The sequence below is a fragment of the Nipponia nippon genome, unplaced genomic scaffold, assembly GCF_047370975.1.
Source record: "Nipponia nippon isolate SJK-2023a ecotype South Korea unplaced genomic scaffold, ASM4737097v1 scaffold_6, whole genome shotgun sequence".
In the NCBI taxonomy this organism is placed as follows: domain Eukaryota; kingdom Metazoa; phylum Chordata; class Aves; order Pelecaniformes; family Threskiornithidae; genus Nipponia; species Nipponia nippon.
In genome coordinates this window covers 13,739,559-13,763,726 of record NW_028262380.1, presented here as the reverse complement: position 1 = coordinate 13,763,726, position 24,168 = coordinate 13,739,559, and the positions used below count along the sequence as shown (strand labels likewise).

The 24,168-nt window shown below is 38.1% G+C and overlaps 1 protein-coding gene across 9 annotated transcripts in view; it reads right to left on the bottom strand.

Annotated features, from left to right (window-relative positions):
* The window catches only part of PPP2R2C (protein phosphatase 2 regulatory subunit Bgamma), a 200,191-nt gene that overhangs the window by 25,387 nt on the left and 150,636 nt on the right, over nucleotides 1-24,168 (bottom strand). For all 9 annotated transcript variants that reach the window (XM_087737217.1, XM_087737220.1, XM_087737218.1 and 6 more), the window contains one exon: nucleotides 6,245-6,409. In XM_087737217.1, the coding sequence (XP_087593343.1) occupies nucleotides 6,245-6,409 (165 nt within the window). The remainder of the gene's footprint in view (nucleotides 1-6,244; nucleotides 6,410-24,168) is intronic.

Below are 24,168 nucleotides of genomic sequence, written 5' to 3'. Positions count from 1 at the left end.
TAAAACCAGGCTTCTCATCAATACCTCTAGAGAGCATGGCTTTTAAAAGTGGAGCCTCGAATCAATATTTAAGAATCTGTTTTACCATCTGCAGTGAGTTGCTGCAGCTTGTCGCAGCCCAGAAGGGATAACGCATTAGTGCTGAAAGGCAAAGCCAGATCAATAGCTAAAGATCAGTGGGTGGGAGATTCACTACAGAGTTGCTTATATTAATGTAACTTTGCCAGTGAGTTTGTTAATAAAGAGAAATGGTGCTAAAGAGAGCAAGGAAGTGAAAAAACGCAAAGCTAATCTGGAAGATCAAGCCTCTTTAAACCTCAGTCTCACAAAGACTTATGTGCATGTTTAATGCCACGTATTGTGCAGTTAATGGGACATAAAACTACTACTCCTCTACAGCCAAATTCATGCATAAGACTTTCCGATCTTGATATATAAGGTTAGTGATAAGTGGGGTTTTTTTCCCCCCAGTGAAACAGGAACTTGAAAGAATAATGTTGGTTTCATGAGACACTGAAAAGCAGTATTTGTTGCTATTAAAAAATTAAGCAAACAAGACAGGAATTTTAATAGACTGAATAATTAAAGCATTCTTACAGCAATTATTTGCTTTATCTGTGTGTGGTTGGGGGAGAGGGGTTAATGAAACACCTCTTCAATCATAAATCATTTACCATTGCTTCAGGCTTTTATCTTTCCTCTTACTATTTGATAGCTAGAAGTACATAAATCGGTTTTTTTCTTCCTCTGATTTAATTTTAACATATCTTGCACAACTGGAGGAAATAGTATATAGACATAATTGCATTTCTGTATAAACACTTTTGAATTTTCATTACCCATGTTTTAAATATGTTTATTATAAATTCACCCAAACTGAGCAGTATGGAAGCTTTGGAGCCCATGCTAAAGCAATCTTCTACCAAAATTTCAACGGGATTCCTGCACAAGGATCTAGTTTAGCATGTGTGAAATTGTAGGAACAGATCTTTAGTGACAGTTATAATTACAAAATTATCAGGATACAGGCACATTTTTTCATTGGGGACATAAAATCAGCAATGAATATATGCCTTTGTAGTGAATGCTTATAAAATAAATCCAGAATTAGGATAAGGAAAACAAGCCTTTATTAAAGCACGGGGTCAAATCATTATGGAAGCTTAGATAAGTTTCACTCCTGTCACATGAAACCTTGCAGATTTTGCCTGAAGTGGACATTACTTTGACAGTGGCCTCTCAATGCACAAAGGGAGAATAACGGCTGTCTCTCTCTCAGATGATAACCTGATATGAGACCAGATGCAGAAATAAAAAGCATATTTTAAAGGTAAAGCTCACATAAAAGAAAAACAAGTTGTCTCTTTTCCAGTCATGCAAAAAGCATCATTCATTTGGAAAGGTCAATATTAATTAGCAAATCCAGCAGGGATATTCTGTCACGGGCTTTTTTGTTCATCTGGTTGTTCTCTGTTGCAAATGAAAGATAATCCACAATCAGTTAGAGGTCTGAAAGCTGTCTTGTCTCTGAAATTCCAACCTCCTTTAAACGACTGGTAAATATTAATTTAATTTAATTTTAAAAATTCAACACGTTCAACTAGATTATCCTTGATTTCTGTCTCGGCTGCTTCCACAGTTCTGAATTCTTAAGTTTAAAATCAAATGCAATCTCAAAAAAACCAGCAGATAACCAAATTGAGTTACATGTCAGACTGACAGGATAGTGGCATTTATCCTTGGGGAAGGGCTGGCATTTCTTCCATGCCTGGATTTCAAATAAAAACGTGGTAAAGCACTCTCAAGGAAAAAAGACACTACCACCTTCTTTGGGTGGCATTTTTGGGTGACAAACCAAATCCAAACTTCACTCTGCATTGCTCTGAAGACCATTTTATACTTTTAAGGTATCGATTATCCATCCCATGGAATTGGGAAGGCACCAGCTGAGATGCTTTGCCCCTTTCAGGGAGAGTCCAGAGAAGATGGCTGTTAGGATTGCCTGTCATCTACAAATGCTTCTTTGGTCAAAGGAAGGGGGGCTCTAAATGGCTCCTGTTATAGACCCGGATGTCAGAAGCTTATAAAGTCTGTTTGGAGGATGGAAAGCATACACTAATGATGACAGAGGCTAACTGCATTATGTAACCCCAAAGTTTGTATTTTAAAGACCACCAGAGCACACGGAGTAATGAACTTGAAACTGCAGCTCCTCCTTCCTTGAAATATTTTGTTGTAAATTTTGCACACGGGTAGTGGATAATTAGAAATAGGTTTTTAGTCTACAAATACATATTAAGAAATGAACACTAAAAAACCCTTAAAGCAACATATGGCATTTAAATAGATTATAACTTCTGAAGCATGCAATGACTTTAGGATATTAAGGCTATTACACAGAATACCAATAGGAGTTATACTCTTGAGTGACTCCATGTTGCATAACTATACAGTTTCTATTTACCACTTAATTCTGAATTTAATAATTCTGATGAACTACTGAAAAAGCTCTTAATTTTTTCTAACTTCACATGCTCAAGCTCAGTTTTCTTTAGCTGACTGCTTTATTACATGATTTGTTGAAATCATGTTGACAGCCATATGCACCTATCTAGTCTACAAGCTGTTTGGAAGAATGGTATTATCTCCATGCACATTTATATGGAGCTCTGAACATAATATTAGCAAGAAAAGATCAAAACCAAATTAGCAACTATTTGTTAATTGAACAGTTGCATATTATACTGCTATAAGTATTTTTTTAGTCAGGACGCACTTACTGCAACGGTATGTTTACGCTTGTCTTCCTTGTCACCTGAATCCCTTGCACGAGAATTTATGGAATTTGGGGTGGGGGGTAGTTCCTTTATTTCTTGGATGTTCCCAACTAACTGCTCTGACAACAAATACTTTTGCAGCTGTTAGCTTCCCTTGTTTCGCTGCTGTCACTGATTTCTAGTATACTGCCTTCTTACTACACTGCATTGCCATGCATGTTGCCTGAATAACACCTCAAAGACGACCTTTGGGTGTTTTGCCACGTACACTACTTAGATGACAGCTTCCATGTTATTTAAACTAATTCCCTATTTCTTGCTGCTTGAGTCTGACTTTCATATCTGTTTTAAATCTTTACCTATAACCCCATGGACTGCAACACCTTCTTCCTCATTCCCATCCCTCTAATATTCTAAATAAGCAGGGACATGCATCTCTTTTTTCACCAGCTCTCCAGAGTATTTTGACGGAACTCTCTCCCACTACTTGCGAAGTCTGATAATGCCACGGAACAGTAATATGTATGTATCTCCCCTATGGTTACAGATTGGGCTTTCCTGGATATCCATTTGTAATTGCCACATGTGTTTTGCTTCTGATTGCTTGCCCAGCATTGCATGATCTATTAAAGAGGTGTTATAAGAAGCAGTTTCAGGTAGTCTATTAGAAAAATAACACATTTTATCACACCTTATCAGTATCTCAATGACCATTTAAAACTCAGCTACTGACCTGATATTCTGTCAATGCCTTATGGATGGATTTGGTGGTCTGAGACCATTTTTCTAAGGGACAGAGGTCCCCATTACAACTCATCACACAAATTGGCAGCTTGCTAATAAATCTCAGCATAGGCACCAAGGATGAGTAGATACAGAAGTCGTCTCTTGTCTCTTCTATGTCAGAGCCATGAAAGATTTATAAGGGAAACCTTGTAGTGTTGCTGTCACTAATGCCAAGCAGAGAGATTTTGCCACTGAGTTTAGCAAACCAGAAATGTTCAAGAACACTATAATTTATTAACATCCTGTGTCAGTGACTTACACTACAGATATTAGTATGTAATTTATTTATACGGTATGGCACAGTAATTATTCATGGCACTCTCTAGACTTGTACAAATGGAAGGGCCCTTCCCCCAAAAGCTAGACTTTAGCCCGGCTATAGAGATTTGGATAACAAAGGCTCTGAAAAAGGGGTAAAACCAGAAGTTCACAACATACGCTCAGCATCCAGGTATTTTTTATAAGTTTTACGTTGGATCTTTTATCTCTAAAAATATGTACATCCATTACAATCTCGGAACAGCATCTGAAATACAGCACATAGTGATATTAGACTGAATTAGGAAAGTAGGGTTGCATGGCAGAACATGAGGGTTTACAGTGACTATCGTCGTAGCTGTTTTGGTTGAGAAGTGAAGTCAGTTATGGGGAAGGGCGGGAGGGCGAGCTGAGCTAGGAGAGTAGGGTACTGATCATGCATATGCACCACGTGTAAAACAACTGCAAAGAGGAATCAGATGCACAGTGGAAGGTACTAGAGAGACAATCATGCAAATATTTGATTTCCCAGACTGATTGGTTTTTATGATATAACCTTTTAGGTCGCTATGGGCTTTATATAATTAGTTTTGCTTGCCTCTGAGAGCTATACTCAAACCACTCCAATCAGCAGTACGTGGGCCTATTCCTTTTAACACTTTGGAAGTTCTACCATTGCTGTATCAATTTTGTATTGTACACACTCAGCTTCTCAATGAGCTCGACTTGAGTTCAGTGCAGCAATGCTACATTAAATGGCTATTTTCTAACTCATAGATCTGGAAAATGGGGTTTAATCAATGACCATTAGACCTTGTGCTCCCTTCTGGCATAAAATGCCTTCTTTCATCCAGGGTTACTGTATTGTTGTTTTAATAAGTTACGGTTGGCATTTGGCACTGAGTTACAGGGACATGGAGGCCTTATTAGCAGGAAGAAAGGAAAGTATTATGGAACAAAACAATTAAGCAGGACAGGATAACTCACAACAATGTGCCAGACTGTATCTTGCTCGCATTTCACTTCATAGTATTGAATTCCCCCTACAAGTACAAGGGGATACAGCTAAGCAAGGTAAAACACTTCCCTGCTTAGGAAATTGTCCTGAAATGTTATTTTCTATAATTGGAGACCACGTCCTAAGAGGTTCTGAGCATGTGCACTTCTCCTTGCAGCCAAAAAGCCTAGTCATATTCTCTTTAGTACATTTACTTCAGTTAAAAAAATAGTTTGTGTGCTAAATCTGTGCACCACTTATGTCTCACTTAAATCTTCCAATATTTTCTCCCCCCTCCCCCCTACTAATAAGATCCGCCTACCTCAAAAGGTTCAAGTAGGAACTGAATGACATAAAATCTCTTATGTGCCCCTGGCACTAGGAGAATTTCTCCTGAATTTCCTTCCCAATGTTTCAACATTGCAAAAGAAACTGAAGACTCAATTCTGTGAGACGGAAGTGTCCTGGAAGGCCCAGTCCGGAAGGTGGCTAAAGCAGAGCCACCACAGCTCATTCATTAGGTTCTCAGCTCCTCACGGCAACCAGCCACACGACACAATGCCTTTGTCTGGTGGTTTTCAGTCTCAGAAGATCAGGAATAAACAGATTGTTTGCACAAGGCGAAGTGCCCAGGCTTGCCTCATTACTGGTGGGAAGAACCGTATTCTGTCTTAACTAGACTACGAAGAGCTGATAGCAAGACATTATGAACATGCATTTTCCTTCATCCTTTACTTCGAGAACAAAGACAGCCCCACATTTTAACATTTTACTTTCTTGTTCTTATGTAGGTTTCAGATATGAACTGTCACGAATTGGTGGTTCCATCTCAAAGTCTCTCAGGCTACATAAAACCGCTGTAGGACAGATGACACCTTCTATACCAACACAGTATCTTTTTCTCCCCCCCCCCCCCCAATATTACTTATTGCATTATTTCCTCTGTATTTGTACAGACACATAATTGGAAAAGCACATATAGGGAATGCTGGGCTAAATTTTTAGGAAGCACTCTGACATTTTTTAATCCAGAAAATGGATTCAAAATTTTGAAGGCAGTTTGAATGACAAAATTTACTTGCTGCAGTATTCGGAACAGTAGTTTTGTATTCAAAACAGCATGCTCATCTGCTTAAATATTGCCCCCCCCCATATTTCATCTGTTAGGAATCCTCTCTCTTTTGCTAGAGAGTTGTGGGTTCTTCACTGATCCCTGCAATAAGAACCACCAGGGCAACCAGTCACAGACAGGACTTATCAAGTTCATAGGTAATACTTGTACAGATGAGAAAATTTTCTTCCTTTTGCTGTTTTTTTTTCAACTGTGCCTGAGAAGCTACTACACTGGGGTATGCACACATCTACATGCTGTCCGTGAATAGTAAGCCTTTAATGATATCTGGGCCTCAATGAAGCAAGGACTTACGCTTGGAATGTTTGTCACAGAGAGCCGATGCCCTCATGTCGCAGAGTCTCAGGGATCCTTTGCTGCTGCTGTAGACAAAGAGATTGCAGTGATGGGGATGAAACTCGGAGGCTGTAATCACTTCCGTGAGGTCCTCCATATTGGCTGGCTTGATATCTACAATGTCTGAATGGAAGTTTCATTAAGGAAAATGCAGTTGTTTGCAGGTAAACCATGACTCTTACTGCTTTCTTGAAGGAAGCCTGTAAATGTCCATACATTTAGTGCTTTTAGATAAAGATATACTCATTTGTTTGGCAGTAGGGTGTTTTTAAATTTCCATACCTGCCCCATCTACACCAAACTCAAAGAGCCACTAGTCAGCAACGGTTTTAGAGCAGATGCTATTAGTAGGTCACATTTGTCCATGCGGTGCAAACGAAGACATCAAAGAAACAGTATTCCAGGGGATATGGAATTCTCACCATTAAAACTATAGAGAGCGGGTAGCTACATCTCCTGTAGCTGCTATTGAAATCCCTGTTCCATCCCAGATACTGCTGATTGATAGAGAACAATGACCAGACCTGCTCACTCCAGTAAACGCTCACTGGCTTTTATGATCATGCAACTTAAGCTAAAAAATACATGTAGCTTAAGTTAAAAGCCTCAAGCAATAAATGTACTTTTTTTGCAAAGGCGAATGGGGCAAACACAGAAGCATTTATGCAAATAGTTTTGTGTGAATATATACACTAATATAATATCCTTTCTAAAAAAAACTGTGCACAGTATTGGTTTTGCTATTTGAATACTTGATCTGAAATGGCATTCTTGGGTTTTTATGTAAACGATGCTTATCACTGAAATCAATATGAACTGCTGTGACTGAGAACTGTACATCTGAATCATTTGAGGGGACATACCTGGAACAAAAATACATCAAAGATCTAGTTTCCCAAGCACAAACCTGTCAGTTGGATCACCAAAGGTTATCCACATGAAGTACAGCTCACATAGTGACTCTCCAACACATATATATCCACTCATACATATTACCTGCCTTGCTGAGCTTAAAAACCAGGACCTGACTAGCATGTATTTGGAGGAGAAGGCCAGCCTGTGGAAGATTGCTTATAAAGAAAAGAATGAAAGAAAGAGTCCCATGAGGGGGCTGTAAGAAAGCAGTAGGTGTAGAAGCATAAAATGAAAAAAGGATATATATGTAAAGCAGCACATTTAAATAAGATTGTAAGTTTTCACACAGCCCTCAGCAATCCACTGCAGATAAGCCATTCAAATGTTAACAAATCCTTCGAACAAGAAGAGGAGTAACATTACCCTATTTTACTGATGAGGCTGTGCGAGAGGCAATAAAGGATTTGCATAAGATCATATGGGAAATGCATGACAGAACAAACCCAGATCTACCGAGTCCCAGTTCAATGCCCTAAACACAAATCATCTCAGTGCCTGGATTCCCCAAACATAAAATTTGAATCAGCTGATGTTCAAAATTTAAACATCTCAGAGGATAAGATAAATGAGAAAATCTGTTTTACTGATTGTAAGAGAAACTACATATCGTGATACTAAGCCTGTTTCTGTTCCCACTGTGCCCACTTCCCAAACAGAAGACCTTTAATTGATTTCTGTGGGAATGGGGTACAGTCTATCACCACCTTTACACTCTACATTAAACATAATTCAAAAGATTCAGAGATAATTATCCTGATGACTTTGCATAGACAAATACATCACACTGATGGGTTTTTTTACACCAAGTGGTTTAAAAAGGAAAATATCAACAAAACTATGACTATCTTGTGACGTTTAATAACAACTGGGAATGAATTAACGTTGCATTTCAACTGCATTCCCACTTACTTGCACTATCACATTTGCCTCCATCTCCAAGAATCCATCATGATTAATATTAGTGCAATGAATGTTAAGATGTAGCAACATTGATTTACCCCTTTTATAAAGTATCACTAAATGTTCTTGAAAATCAACAGGAAAAAGTAACCTTTATTCAGTTATTTGTATTTGGTGAATCTGTCTCACGAAATATCTTTAAGTAAAAGCAATTGCTTTCAGTGATTGAATTGCTTTCAGGAGTTCAGAGAAATTATAGTAACTCAATACAAGAATTTCACCTCTCAGCAGAGAGATGAATAATTGCTGAGTGATGAGAAAGATATAAAATATGAATAGAGTATGTGAAACAGTCATGGTAAGTATCATTTTTCTGGATGCCGAAGACAATATTGATGAATTTCCCTTCATTGCATGAAATGAATAACCCTATGCTGAATAATGAAATTAAATATTCCATTCTCCTGCCAGAAAAGCAGAAAATACTTAAAACAGACTGCATTTCCAGATGTGATCTAAATCTCCACTGAGAAAGAATCTCATTGCCTACTGAGGATCGTAGAGAAAATGCACCACTGAAAATTCAACGTTTCGATAGATTTAGAAAAAATAAAACAATAACACTTGTAATGAAGTAAACAATCAAGGGAATAGAGAGTTGCAAAAGAGATTTACCCCAAATGCATCTGTAATAATAGATGGAAAAACAGCCCTTGCTTTGACAGCTACAGAACCCAATGTATCAAAAGAAGAACATGTCACACAAAAGAACATTTTCCTCCTCTCATGATTTTTGCCATCTATTTGAAAACAATCAAGTACAGCTTGACATGTGATGTGTGGGAACTGTATTTAAACTAGCGTGACATGGTAAGGGCAAGCATCTCCCATGAGACATTTCACATCTCTGTTTTTCCATCTTCCCTTTGTGTCTTTTTCTTCCTTTTAAGCACAACGTTGCATGGCAGGAAAATATAAAAAAAATTGGACGAGACAATGTGCTTCAGAAACAGGCCCTTTGGTGAACTTGAAGAGCTCAAAGAAGAGGGAATCTGGCAGAAACTGATTAAATGAAAATTCCATTGCTAAAGAGAAAAGTATTCTAATGGCACAAATCTGTAGAGTTGCCTCCCACGCTATCATCTTCCCTTGCAATCATATCTCATGGAGGGATGTCTTGAGTGGGGCACGGTGCCTCTCCCCTAGTTCATGCATATCTGAAATAGCAGTCATATCTGACTCCTGTTGTACCACATGTAGTGCGGTTCGTTTTCAGAGCGTGGACAAAATGACTAGGACCAAAGCTATCTAAGACAGAAAGACCAGGGCTCACCATTGGCAGTGCACTAGGATATAACTCTGTTGTCCTAAAGAAGCTGGTGTTCCTGTGCCTGAACAGGGTAGGAATTTCCCCTAAGAAAATGAAAAAGATCTGCACGCTGCTTTGACTCCCACACATGCTTGCCAAGAACAAGGCATTTCGATCCCTGGTAGATACTTGCACTAAGGGAAGGCTGAACTGGCGCCTTGCCAGCAACGGGCTGGAATGCATTGGCAGTCTTTTAATTCATTTAACATTAAAAGAAGGAACAGAAAATATCTTCTTGCTCGCAAAAAATAGAACAGGTCTGTCCCTCCTAACCCAAGTGCTTGCTGTCTTATACATCAGGTCTCCCCTCCATTACTTGGCTCAGGGAAACAGGATAAAGCTATGAAGAAGCCAACAGATTTTCTAGATGGTCTCCGCAGCAAAATGGAAATGAAAGGTCTAGTATGCTTCAGACCACAATGGTGAGAGATTATGTTCTTACAGTTGGGTTAGTAGAGCTACAAGACCAGGAGTTAATTTTGGGAAAGGCAACAAAGGTACTCTAAGGCAAGGTAACCTTTAACTTTGACTAAGACTGTCTATGTTGCTTTCCCCAAATTATTCAAGAACAGAGGTATAACATAGGAGAGCAAGCAGGCAGGACAGGACCTGACTGAGAGGAGAAAGGAGGCTTTAGGGAAAGATCTCAGGGAGGGGAGGGAGGGAAGCAAATCAGTGGGAGAGGAAGCAGGAAAGAGCATAAGGAAAGGCATGATTAACAACCTGCAATGATACGCAGTGTAAGGGATGGGATCTGAGTACACAGTTCAGTCATACAGTATGTTTAGCTCCAGTCCAGCATTTTGTGCTGCTGTTGTGCAGCTGATATTAAAATGAGGATGACAGGAGGAATAAGATTTGTTCCACTGCCTCTGGGCCACTGATCTAACAGAAATATCCCCCTCTGGGAGAAGTCACTCCATAAAGTTCCTTTTAGTGCAGGTTACAAAGATGACCCTCACCTTGATCCAAAATTTACATTAATCAGACTTCTCCTCTTGATCAGCTAGAATATAAATGAGCACGCCTGCTTTATGCTCATGCCAAAACATGTATAATGAGAATGTGGAAAATACATAGGGTTCCTGCTGAGCAAAAAAGGTTCCAGAATGAGTTTCCTTGTATGATAACAGAAACATAGCAGTCTCCTCAAAACAGATTAAATTCCCTTTGAAGCAAAAAGTATGCATAAAGAAATAGCTGCTTTGTCTTCCTGAAACCATCAAGGAATTCTACAAGAAACTGAATTTTGTAGAAAAGAAACTTGCAACTCACAAGCTATAGCATATAAAGGACTGAATCTTACATCATTATTTTGGAATAATTTTTAAATGACTTGTGGGTTCACTGCAAGAAGGAAATAATTTGTATAGTCAGATGCAGGCTACAGAAAAAAATTAATTGTCCCACCTTTATTCAACTGCAATGGAGGACAGAGGCTTTCTTTAGAAAGCCAGACAGAATTTTCCATAATAACTTCACAAGAAAACCAAAATTCTCATCTTTCTTATTTCAATATATGCTGATGTGACTCTTCATTTTTACCCCTGCGTGGGACTTGGGTTTTTGCAATTTTTAAGCACTTTCAAAAAATAAACTTCAGCATAACATATCTTCCCAACCCTGGCTGTTCCCTGTGTTTTCCACAGAGGTTTGTTCCAGCTCCTAATTTTGTCTGCATCTCACACCTACATTCCAGCCTAGTCCTAGAAAGATTCAGACTAGTAGTTGAAATCAATAGCAATTCATAGAAGCTGCCAGGGCTTCAGTTTAGGGTAATTGATTACTGTGGTCCTGCTGAGGCCCTACACTTTTAATATAAGCATTTCTCAGAGTGGTTTCCTCTGTTAGTCATTTAGTGCATACTATTTTCATTACAAGGAAGGAACTGTGATGCTTACAAATCAAGCTCTACCAGTTTTACACTTCCTACGTGGTGGTTATGTCATTCCTATACCATGCACCAGCTGAGGGAATTAATTCCAAATGGCTACAGTTTTCTCGCAGGTTGTGCACGTCAGGGGAGCAGGACAGAATCAGGCCTCAGTATGCTTGACAACATCATGATGCGATTTTGTCAATCTTCTTATGAAAGAAGCAAGTCTTAACTTTTAAATAACCATCCATTTACTCCTTTTGTCTCATTTCTTAAAGATACACCATATGTTTTCACTGTTGAATGACAATTCTACAACAGACATGTCATGACACTAAGGACACCATTGGATAGCATCCAGCTTCTGAATCTCTGTCTTTCAGACCCGTTATCCAAGAGTCAAAGGTTTCTGGAATGGATTGTCAATAGGTTAATGGATTTGGCCTTTTCTTCAAATTCCAGTGTTTTACCTTAGGCAGAGAGGTGACCCAGTATTTATATTCTAAGTACTCCTAATAGCCACAGTGTCAATGCTTTTTATTACACAGCATTCACCCACTGCTCCACTAAAAGCATGTACTGTATGGGTTTTATTAAAAGCCCACAGAGCTGCAATTTGACTCTTCTGAATCACAAAAACAGAAACTGCTGCATAAGTGTGTGTTCCTTCAAGCTGTCTTAGACCTAAGATCTACTAATGCAAGGTATTGATCCATACTTGAAAATTACTTAGTAGTACAATGTCAGCCCAATTCCATTTTTAATTCCATGGTCTTTATAACAATGATTCTTCAGACATCATACTGGAGTCGGGAACTCTGGCAACAGTCTCACACCAGTGGTGATTTGCTGAAAATATCAATTTAAATGGCTTGCTTTTGACTGGCAATGAAATACCTCCATCAAAGGTGTTTAGATGGTGCCATTATGATAGTACACAGGCTTCTGACAGCTTTTTTTTCTGTATTTTTCCTCATATCAGGATTATAAGATACAGAAAGAGTAAAAACTGCTATGGGCTTTTAGTTCTACGTGGAAGGCCAGGTCATAGACAATTGTTAGGTACTGTGCAAACACAAAGTAAAGGGATTGCTCATAATATAAAGAATAAGTACAAAGTGCCTACAAAGAAGAGATAAGTAATGTTAACACAGTTCTGTGGACTTCTGAGATTTCTTAATTCAAGCATTACAGCCTAAATTAGATGAAAAAGAGATGTTAGTGGAAGAAGAAAAGACATGGTCATAGCTAAGAGGCTGCAGTAGCAATAAACTTTCCAGCTACTCAGCTAGAACTAGCCACGAAAGAGAATTTGGCCATGTTAGGCAAACAAGAGGTATAAAAACTAATCTACTGTGGAGATCTAGCTCACCCAGAGTTAGGATGATATATTCAGTACATCCTCCTGTCTCATTGGTAATACACATTTATACCGTGTGGATAATAAGAAGGCCTGTGTGCTGGAGTGGTGCTCCCTGGGAAACGGCCTCACATTTATGCTCAGCGTACCACTGTCGGTACAAGATGGCCCATGCTTCCTCACAATCTAATGTCTAAAGCGTCAGCCAGATGTGTGCCTAATTTAGCTTTCTATTGCTGTCTTTTAACACCATAAAACTTAGAAAACATGAGGAGCAGAGAGGTTAACATTCAGACCCTTTAAATATGTTTAGGAACCAAGATGTCACTGGTTTAACTGGCAGCTGATAGGAACCCGAGTCCCTCAGGGCTAAGGGACTAGCAAGATCTGTTCAAGGCCGAACAGGAAGACAGGGATGGAACTTAAATACCAAACTTCTGAACCAAAGCTGCAACTCCTGGACTTGCCATCTCAAGTTTCATTCAGAATTGGAGATACTTGGCAAGAAATTAAAAGTAGTATTAGGAAACATTTTCCATTCATTAAGTTCAAAGCAAAGAGAGTCAATATTGGTGTCAACGTTTTACAGATAATGAAACGGAGGCACAAAGTGGCAAAGATTTGGCAAATGTCACCTTAAGGGCCAGCAAGAGCAATAGTTCTGGATTCTGCTTTAGTGGTCTCTCCCCTCCCAACCCACAGTAGTCCTGGCATGTGAGTATTCGCTCAGTTCTTTTCTTGGTTAGTTGGTTTTGAGAGGTTCTTTTGTTATTCTTACATTTGTCTTTTGGATTTTTTTCCCCAGAATGCAGACCAGTCTAAAGACTCATTCTGAATTTGAGAGATCTCATTCTGATCTTTGTAACATCAGAATTACTTTGCATTCCTATTATGTCAGTAGAATAAAATCAGAAAGCAGCAAGAAAGCCCCAAGACTCCATTATGCAAATATTACTTGAAACAAGAATCAAATGTATTTTAAATGTAGTTAGACAAATTTTAGGAAATTGCTTTTACTGCCATACATTCAGTAAACGTCACAGACTTTGCTGTACGTGAGTTGAAGAAAAACAAATCTAACATATAAGAGAAATTGCCTATGGAATAGCTGCAACATTTGTACAATCGTTGAAAGCAGAGAATTATAGAATAGCACTGCTAGGAAAGAGAATTTAAAATGGTGCAAGTCACCTCCAAAATCTCTCATAGATAGGCCTGTTCATGTACGTTGCAACCATTAATTTACTTAGAGAATAATGAATTTTGGAAAAATTTATTTAAGAACTGAATTTTTAGCTTGTTTTTTAGAACAGAACACCCGCATTTTCATCTGTAGACACAGTCACATGCCTGCTTTAGCCACAACCATATGCACATGCAAATTTTCAAGAGCAAAGAAATCATGATCTGCATATACACAGCTGAGAGCAGAATCAAATGGCTGAGTCAACAGAGGAAGACCTGTCTTCATAAATGCACATCTGCATTTTTCTGTGTACAGTACTCAATCACCAAAAGGCTGCAAAGTCATATTTAGTTGATATATTTGCGTATTAATTATGATCTGTCTGAAACTCTTGTGGGATGCTTAACGTTACATTTGGAACATAACAAATACCAGAAGAGCCTCAGGTATATATAAATTATTAATAGAAGAGACCTATTAAGTCACCTAGCTCAGCTTCTCTTAGGCAGTACTCTTCTATGCAGTATGATAAGCGGCACCATGTATCGCATACTAGCAAGGGTTCCAAGAAAAGAGTGCAACTTCAACAGAGTAAGGCAAGGATAAATTATAAACTAAAGCAATATCATCTCATCATTCACAAACCTGCTTTCCTGAAATCAATGAGATGTTTAAACGAGAACTGAGAGGATTCTACTTGGTTTGCTGAATCCAGCCCCTGGTAGTACGGAGAAATACAACACATATAACTTCCTAAACTCCATCTTAAAAGTAGCCAGGGATTGCTTCCCACATAGCTTACAGGAAAGAAGAGATAAAATGTCTTTTGGGGTTTTTTTGGGTTTTGTTTTTTTGTTTGTTTGTTTTTTGTTTTGTTTTGTTTTTTAATGAAAAACCTATGCACCAACAGGTAATACATCAAGAAATTTCTTCTTGATAATTATTAAAATCCCATGCAGCTAAGGAAGTTCTGCCTGTTAAAAGGCAGACACAGAACTAGCTGGAGGGTATAGACTCTTTAGAGCATTTTGGTGGGGATTTTTCTTTCCCTGCAATTTATTCTTGTATATACCTTGCAGAAAACCCCAATACAGCAGTATTTGTACCCCAGTGGAGTAGAATAATTCCATATTTTAACTGAAGTTACACTTCAAGTCACAAAGGACTCATTTTTTGCAAAATTTAGCTAGCTATAAGTGTCTTCTAGAGCATAATGCTCTCCCCTTCCCTGCACGTTTGTTACAGAAGTAGTCAAATAAAACTGTCTTCAAAAATACCCAGGTGCTTCTGAAACATAGGTACTTTAAAAATACTAATAAAGACTTCCATTCAGAATTTATACTGATATTTCTGCCTGCAACTAACTTTGCACTGCCAAGAAATCCCTGAACATGAGCAATGTGAAAATGAAAATGAGGAACAGATTCAGTTCTCATGAGAAACTCCACAGTGAAAATTTTCCAAGTCATCTATATTAAATTATATAAGACACCCGATTAAAACCTTTTGACAGGACTTATTATCTAGTTGCTTAATTTATGTGAAAGCATTTACAAAAATGCCCATCAGCTTGGTCTCTAGGCATTGCAGAGAAATATGGACTCCAGGAGTTTGAAACACCAAGATTATTCTCCAAGGCAAAGGGGTTCAATATTCACAGCTGTACCCCTGTTTGTTTGCTTGATGTGCTTTCAGAACACTGATTCCAGACAAGTCACACAGCTTGTAGTGAGTATGAAAACAGTTAAAACTGACTTTTTCTTAACTCTGGTGTTGTAACTTTGTCGAAGCTAATACTGCCTTTATTTACAGAGCATTTTTATTCCAAAGGCCCTAAAAGTGACCTCCCTTAAGTACTGCAATTTCACATGCAATGGCACTACTAAAGCGCAGTCCTTGACAGTGTGTATCATGACAGCAGAAAATAGAGAAATGTCTACATGAATAAGAAGTACCCTGGCTACTTCAATAGTGAGAAAAGCTTCCATGGTCTCAGGTTTTAAAGACTCACACAGAACACGGAGGTACAGACTGCAAGCTTTACAATACCTGAGATGACCGTGTGAGCGTTTTGATGACATCTCCATTCCTGTATGGAATACTCTTCAAGCTAAAAGATTTTAGCCAATGAGCAAAACAAGTTATATTTTCTTCTTTTTTATGTTAATACTCTGCAAAAGATTGTGCTTTGCAAGGTTAATTTCAAGTCCAAACTCACATGGGAACGAGAATAATTAGACTCATTTAAAGAGAGTTCTCCCCTCTGGCAGAGCTGATTAAATTATTTATACATTATCTTTTCATATAATTGTACCTAGAACTGTGTAAACAGTTTTTTTGTCTAACTTTCAATAAATTCATAATACATGTTTTTCAAGTTGGATACATCACCTGCACCTGTGACAATAGAGAATTGCTCATTTTTAAAATGCTTCAATGAGAAATTAATCCAGAGGGAAACAGAAGCATGCAATTTAAAAGCTTCCACAATGACACCATACTGATTAAAACTCATCAACTGAAGAAATAAAATCAGTAAGACAATAAATTCTGGACTGAATCCTGTTACCCATTTCCACAGGAATAACTTCATTGACTGCAGCCACATTACACTAAAATATGAGTGCTACTTAGTTGAGTAACAGCTCCATGATGTGACCCTTTATCTGTAATTTAATATTCCTTCCTATATTTCCCAAGTCCCTCTTCGCTAAGGATCTCAGATTCTGGATAAAACCTGAAAATTCTAATGGAATAAACCACTAGGGTGAAAAAGGAAACCTGGTTGGTGATGCTAACATTCATTTCAGCTCTACTAAGTGCTCTTTCTCTATTCAATAGCAATAACCTTGAGAAAGCTTGAGATAATGATATTTTAAAGGGCTTTAAAGGGCATTCCTGGTACAAAATAGTAACTTGTTTGCTACAATCAGAAGAATAACAGTCCCAATTAAATTGGAAAGCAATTGGCTCTATGGATATCTGTAAGAAGACATCTTTGCACCTATTGTAAAATTCTAAGTACTTGCTATAGTTGCGTTGCCTCAATCACTCTACAAACACATGAATACAATGAAGTCCCAGTGCTGTTCTTTAATTTACTATTATAGAGCTCTAAAATGGCTTCTACGGGCTCAGGATTTCACACTATTCTTTATCATTTGCTGCAACTCCAGTCAATTTTCTTTTTCCTTTTTGCAATTCACTATACAGTTTTAAAAACCAAGAGTGTTTTAATGCCTCCAGCTATGTTTTTCCTTACCTCTGCAGCAACTAAATAATGGGTATGGGTCTCTATGTGGGGACAACTGCATTAGAGAAGACAGAGGCTTAGATAAAGAAATCCATTAAAAGGATAACATAATCACATATTTATTCATTGAAGTTGTGTATGGACAGGAGTGATAAGTAAGAAAATTATGTATTCTGATTAACAAATTAATATTTTTATTAAACAATAAATCTGCAGTGCAGTAATTATCCCAAGGCTATAGCTATGCTCAAATCACCTTAAATTAACTTCTTTAAAAGCAACTCCAGAAAAAGGAAGAGACTGGTCTTTGCCAAGAATGAAAAGGCCTCAGCTATAATTAGTTTTTCGCAGCCAGGCCCAACTCTTCCAATTTATTTATTTTTGGAGGACGGCGAGATGGGGAATATTTTCATAGCACTATCCCATGCGCTGAGGCCACGATATCTGACACTCCAGCCATGTATTGTTTGCTTTTGCTGCAATGTACATTTCAGCTGTATGGCAGGAGGGTCTCAGTGATTCAGTGCTAAAATACTGTTTAACTAGCTCTGATATCGCTCCTTTGGCTATCAGATGTGCTCTGTAATCCAATTCTCTCTGACTGGCTGATAGTCAAATTCCTGAGATAAGAGTCAATTTAAGGTGATGAGAATAGTTAAAAAGCAATTGTTTCTGACAAGGGTCGTAAAGTATCCTCTGGCAAGAAACAAAACCAAACAAAAGTCTTGAAAGACCACTTTTTGCAAATTCGTGGTTTTCAGAGCTCCCTAAATCTGGACTTAAAGTCTCCTAAAAGATGCTGAGACTTCTGTGTATTTCTTGAAAACAAATGATCCTTAAGGTCCACATAGCCCCTACTCACACAGCCTTACCGTTGTAATTATTATCTATTACTTGAATTACAGCAGTTAGTTATAAAGACTGCAATTTGCACAAGATAACACACAACTGTTCCTGCTCTGAAAAGCTTAAAAACTGTGCTCCTATTAAGATATTCTACAACAGATGATGACCACATCAGAAATAATGTTGTGTCCACACTGGACGTAGAACAGAAGCAGAAGAACCAATTCAATGCCTGTTGTAGAAGCTGTATCTATGTTAGTGTCTACAAGACAAAGTCCTAGAAATGCACTTCTCTCTTGGCACTTTGCACTATGGACACACAGAATTTTCCTTACAAGTGAGTCCGCTGAGAGCCTCATGAAAGGCTCTGTTTACTATCGGGATTCTATACAGTTCAGAGAAGACGACAACTTACAGTTACACATACTTACCTATTTACTAATTTTATTCCTCAGCCGACACTAAAAACATTTATGTGTGATCTTAATAAAAGAATCCCTACTGCATTCTTCCTAACAGGCAGCAAAAACACACATCAAGGACTTTCCCAGATACCACATTTCTAAAATCCTTATTCTGGTGGTCACATGAGATATTTTGTTTAAAACTTTGTTCTTTACTTTATGCCACGTTTGACTACAGTGGTTACAAAGAACAGGTGCCTGATGCATTGTTTAATTACACACCCATGAAGCCAGCGTGGTCCCCAGTCTAGCAGTCAGAGAATTCTTTCCTCCTTTTATATTCTTCTTAATTATTATTTACCTAGTATTACATATCCAATTAGGGCGGACCCCTGCCGAATCTAAAACAGTTCAACGAAAAATGGGGCTTTATTTGATCATTGATATCTAGTAATACTGCTTAACAGCTCCACTAAAATGATGACTGGGTTTTATTCTGTTAAGAGCTGTCTTTCTCCAGTTTAATGTACATTGAAATATTCTTTTTACAGTGTATACACAATTTTGACATTGGAACTCTGTCTAGCTTTGCTTGTACACATAGGTAAGGTGTGGTATGTAGTTAATATTTTAACATAAATAAAGTGGGTACTGTACATTGTTTAAACCATCACAGTTTGAGGCTTAATATTACAAACATCATATAAAGCAAATGCAACTTGATGCATGAAAAAAAATATAAAAGAGGCCAAGATGCGTTTCACTATACCTTTTTTGTCTCCAAAAATACTGATTAAATTTACTTTAACTCTTACATTGGCTAACAAAGATTCAGTTACCTTCCTAGCTCTTGGATCTCCTAGGATGATGCATAAACTTGATATTTGGACATTCAAGCTATTCTAAACCCATCTGAGTACAAATCTGTGTCTTGATTTCCAGTGGGGTTTATTTCGGATACCATTAGTTGTGAACTTCTCAGCACAAGGAAGAAGTCCTCCCAACAACTAAAGAAAAAACAAGTGTTCTTTACTTTCATGTAATCAAGGATTTATTTCTGAATAAGCACACCAAGAGGAAATAAAAGGAGAATATCAGAATTTGGGTGGGTCAGCACTTTAGACAAGAAATAACATATATGTACTTTACCTTGACAGTAGTAAAACATCCTTCTTTCCTCTTCAATAACTGCTGTAGGCAGTTCAAATAGTATAGTCATACTTACTTTTCCAGGTCCACAATACTAATTGAAAAAGCCCAAAAATACTGTATGGAAGAGCCCAACTCAGGCAACCATTTATAAACTTGATGTAAACTTGTTAAGCTTTAAGTCAGTATGGAAAAAGCATGAAAACTCTAGTCAGATATGAAAGACATCTCAGGCCTCCCTACAAAACAGAACTTTATCCTCTAGTTTTCCGGGGCATCTCAAAAAGACAATATGAATTGCTTACACTACTTAATGCAAAGAATCTTTCCAGAAATGAGGGACTATTTCTCACGATTTCAAGAATTCTCCTAAGTACCCTTAAAGCACCATCATATGTATACAGGACAGCACTTTCTTGCAGTCCCATCAGCAGCACTTTATGCTGGAGCTTGTTCCTATTCCTGAGCGTCGGTGTATGACCTCTGATCTGTTGCCATTCATACGCACGGTGCTTTGCTGACACAGGAATATTCAGCATTACAAATAAGAACTATATAAGAGCTACAGTACCTGCTGCCAATCTATTAATTACATCTCAGCAAAACTAAATACTGAACTACACCAGTGTAAATGATCCTCAAGTTACCGGGTGATTTGGTATCTACAGTTGCATAGGTAATTTCAAAATTATTTATTTTTAATGCACAACTACTCTAAGCTGAAAGATCTCAAACCCAAAGTTAACAGGAAGAGTCAATGAAACTGCCATTTTGCAGAGCTTTGAAAATCAGATCACTTAAAAACTACCTGAAATTAATCGCTAATTGTTGCTAAATGGATAACTATGAATTTCCATCTAGTAGAGTCATTTTCCAAATGAAAAACTTTTCCATTGCTTCAGATAAGAGTAACTTAAACGGAAAATTCTTGGGAGAGGTAAGCAGGCGTAGGTACTACAACCCTTTTCCTAAATTCATCATCAAATGACTAAATGATAAGCATTGGCAATGTAAAGATTCATTTCAGTGGACAACAAAGTTTTTGCTTCTGATTACCTTTTGCGAGGTTAGAGTCGTCATATATTTTTTTTAAAACCACTAAATTATTTTCTCTGTCCATTAAAGCAAGTGATCCCTAGCAAAAAACCTCTGTTGGTGCTTAGTGAAATTCCATCCCATTGCATTCTGGCAGTTAACAGATCTCTATGGAGCAAAGATAGGCTGACTTACATTTTTCCAAAATGAAACCATTTTCCTCCCATTTCTTCAGCTCTGTTACCTTATTTCAGGATTTCTCTCTCCTGAACAGTTTGCCACTTTATCTAATACAGAATTAGAGTATGGATGGAAGTAATGGAAAGTGGGATCTCACCGGGTAACATTCAGATGCTGGGTTGAAATTATAAAAAACCTGTTTGGCTCTAACAATCTCTGTTTAACTGAGCATAAAGTGGGGCTAAGGCTGACTAATTACAATGACTTTAAAATATTTTTATTTCAAAGTATTTAATTGTGTTAAAGTATGTCAAGCACTTCAGTAACACAGAGGAAAGATCTCTCTCATGACCACTTTACAATGTAATTATCAGCAGATGAGAAATGGCAATGCAGCAAAGAACCTAACAGTTAGGTATTGATACTTGGTGTGAACTTTGCGTATTCCCAAGTTCCATGCAATAGAATTTCTTCTTTTTTATTTTTAACCTTTTTCTTCTACATACCGTTCCTCCCCATGGCTTTGCAAGATAGGGCACTGGAGCCCTTAGTCAGCATTTCTAGTAGTTTACCTCATATTAGAGTACAACTCAACATTTATCAAAATGCACAGAAAACCTCCAGTTGACAGTACTCAGATGCGAGTTCGGTGTCAAAATCTTTATTTTTACCACTGTCAACTCTTATTTTTACTAGAAGGCCGGTATTCCCCTGCTGAAGAAAAGTGGAGACTAAGGAGTGCATTACCTCAATCCAGAATCTAATCAGCTTGTTGAAAATAGCTTTTTTTCCCTCAGTTGTTCACATAGAAGTGTTTTAATTAGAAAAGCAAAGCAACCATTTCTCAATAGTTACACTTTAAGAGAGCTCACCAAACCATGAAAACAGGGTACATAGTACCTCTGCAATCCTCTACTTCTAACTTACAGACCCGATTTTAGCTTTTCAGCATCTTCATTCTCTTTTAAAGGAGAGAGAGACAGAGACAATGCATGTGGGAGACGGAGAGACTCTGGGAAGTAAAGAATAAAAGAGGAACACAAATCTGAGGAAAAGCTACTCAACTGTTGCTAGTACCAACTCACGTAGAATATGACTCCATGGTATAATATATAGCTTTTAAATACATGACACAGATTGGCAGACTCTTTCTTGATAGAACAGGAAGCGCTAAATTGCGTTACACAGAGCTCTGAAAGGAAGAGAAATAATGTCTGCCATCTCCCCAAGCAGAGAGTGTATGCTTGAGGAAAACGGTGCTGCGGGTGGAGGTGGCAGCAGGTTCTCACGCAGTAAAGGCATTTTTTTTGAGAGCGCAGAAAATGCAGCTTGTGCACAGTCATCCTGGCTGAGGAATTTTTATAGAAACAACCTCAGGGGCATAAACTTGCCAGCTTACAGCTCCACAAATGCCAAGAGAATACTGCAGATTTGCTTTCAGTTTAGCAGTCAAATGCTTGGCACTGAGGCAGGTAACAGGAATTTTGTAAGGCAAGCTATCTCCCCCAGCCTGGGGGGTGCTCCCAGAGCACTGTATAGGCCCTATATATGCACTATATTCAGGTGCACAATGGGCTGCCACAGACTTGGCAGACTCCATCGATGTACTGTGTTATTTTGGTTTTTCTATTTCTTTTCTTTTTTGTTGTTGTTTACTTCTTAAGTAAATTAATTTCCCCAAGATATGGTGCCTAACGATCTGACTATCCATGATATGCTTCAAATACTGGAATACATTAGACTATAAGAAGGCCCTATGGTGATTTGCTAATTAGCTTAACCCTTTTGGGACACGGAAGAAGGAATTTTTTATTAAAACAGGATAACCCTGGACTATATTGATCTGACTGAGAAATGAGTATTTTAGTCAAGATGAGTCTCAAGATGAGTACATGCTGGAAACGGTGATGTTGTTTCCATAGCAATGCCATGACAGCCTCTCGAGTGAAATAGTGTGCTACCAGGAAATGAAGGGAGTTCAAGTGCTATGAGCTACATAGTTCTGTGAGCAATCCAAATACATTCTCATAAAGAATATTTAGTACAGCTAGATAGTCCGAAGATTGCTGCTGATGTGAAGTAAGCCTTATCAGTATGCTTCCAGCAGTCCTATGTTCTCATTCACTACACCCAAGATGACTTATCTAAAGGCTTAAGCTATGGGCAACACTGCTAAGCCATTTCAGACCAAACATTAACAAATACAGCAACCTTTACCTCACTTTGTTCCAGTGAAGAATATCATCCATAATTAAGGACACTGACTCTCGTTCTCCGTAACAAAACCAAACACATTAAACCTTGTAGCGAAGAAAAGCCTCATATGTGCAATTATTTACCAGCTGACCTTCCCCCTTCCTTTTCTCTCACCTCCTCCTCTCCCTTGCCTCCTCCTGCCCAAACGATACTGAGCAAATCTGCTTGCAAGTGGGAAGCAACGTTCAGTAGTCTTGCATATTCCTCATGAAAATTTACACAGCCATAGCATAAAACTCACTTGTCTGCTTTTTACCCCAGTTAGTGTTATGCTAATACAAAAGCAAACCAGAAAACCGCTAATTGTATTTTATTTGCCTAAGGCTTTACCTAAGGCAAATATTCTCATCAAATTCTGCAAAGCTGATTTAAAATATTTTCCAAAGGAGACAGAAAGAGAATTAACTTAAGATCTACATGGCTTTGTCTTTGCATTTTCAAAGAAATGAACAATTCTCAGTGATTTGTAAAACTGCTAAAATAATGGTTATAACACAACGGTTCTCAAATAAAATTCTACAAGACACAGTACTTTACTTGAAAAACACCCTAGCATACTACTGCTAATCCATTCTTTCTCCAGCGTTTCCCATGCAATTTGTAAAGATGTTCAGACATGAGCTGAATGTCCAGAAACTCTACCACAGTATTTCTTGTCTGTGTCATTGCCACAACCAGCCTCCTGGATAAACAGATTGTAGTTCATTATATGTAGCACCGCTGCCTCTGAGGGAAAGTAGAAAGACAAGTACACATCACTGCCAGATCCCGTATTAACAAATGCCACTTCAAACCAAAATGTTTTCCATTTATTGTTTTAAACAAGTATTTCAAGGAATCAAGTCTTGCATGTAAAACAGCAAGATGCTTCATCTCCATTTTGCATCTAGTAAAGAGATGTGAGGCAAGCATTTTTAAAACTGGCTGAACCTCCTCCTGCCTGTCCTCCTAAGTGTGCTGCAGAACGCACTAAGCCCAACAACATTCATTTATAATTTAAACTGTTTGCCTCGCAGAATTTTTTCATCTTAATATGTCTAGTCCTAACTGCAACTGGCACACACAATGTTTTTACCAGAAGCTCATATACTTCCAGCAGAGTTTTATGTAACTGTGTTTTCTGTAGGACAGATGGGACAGATGTTGAAATCTA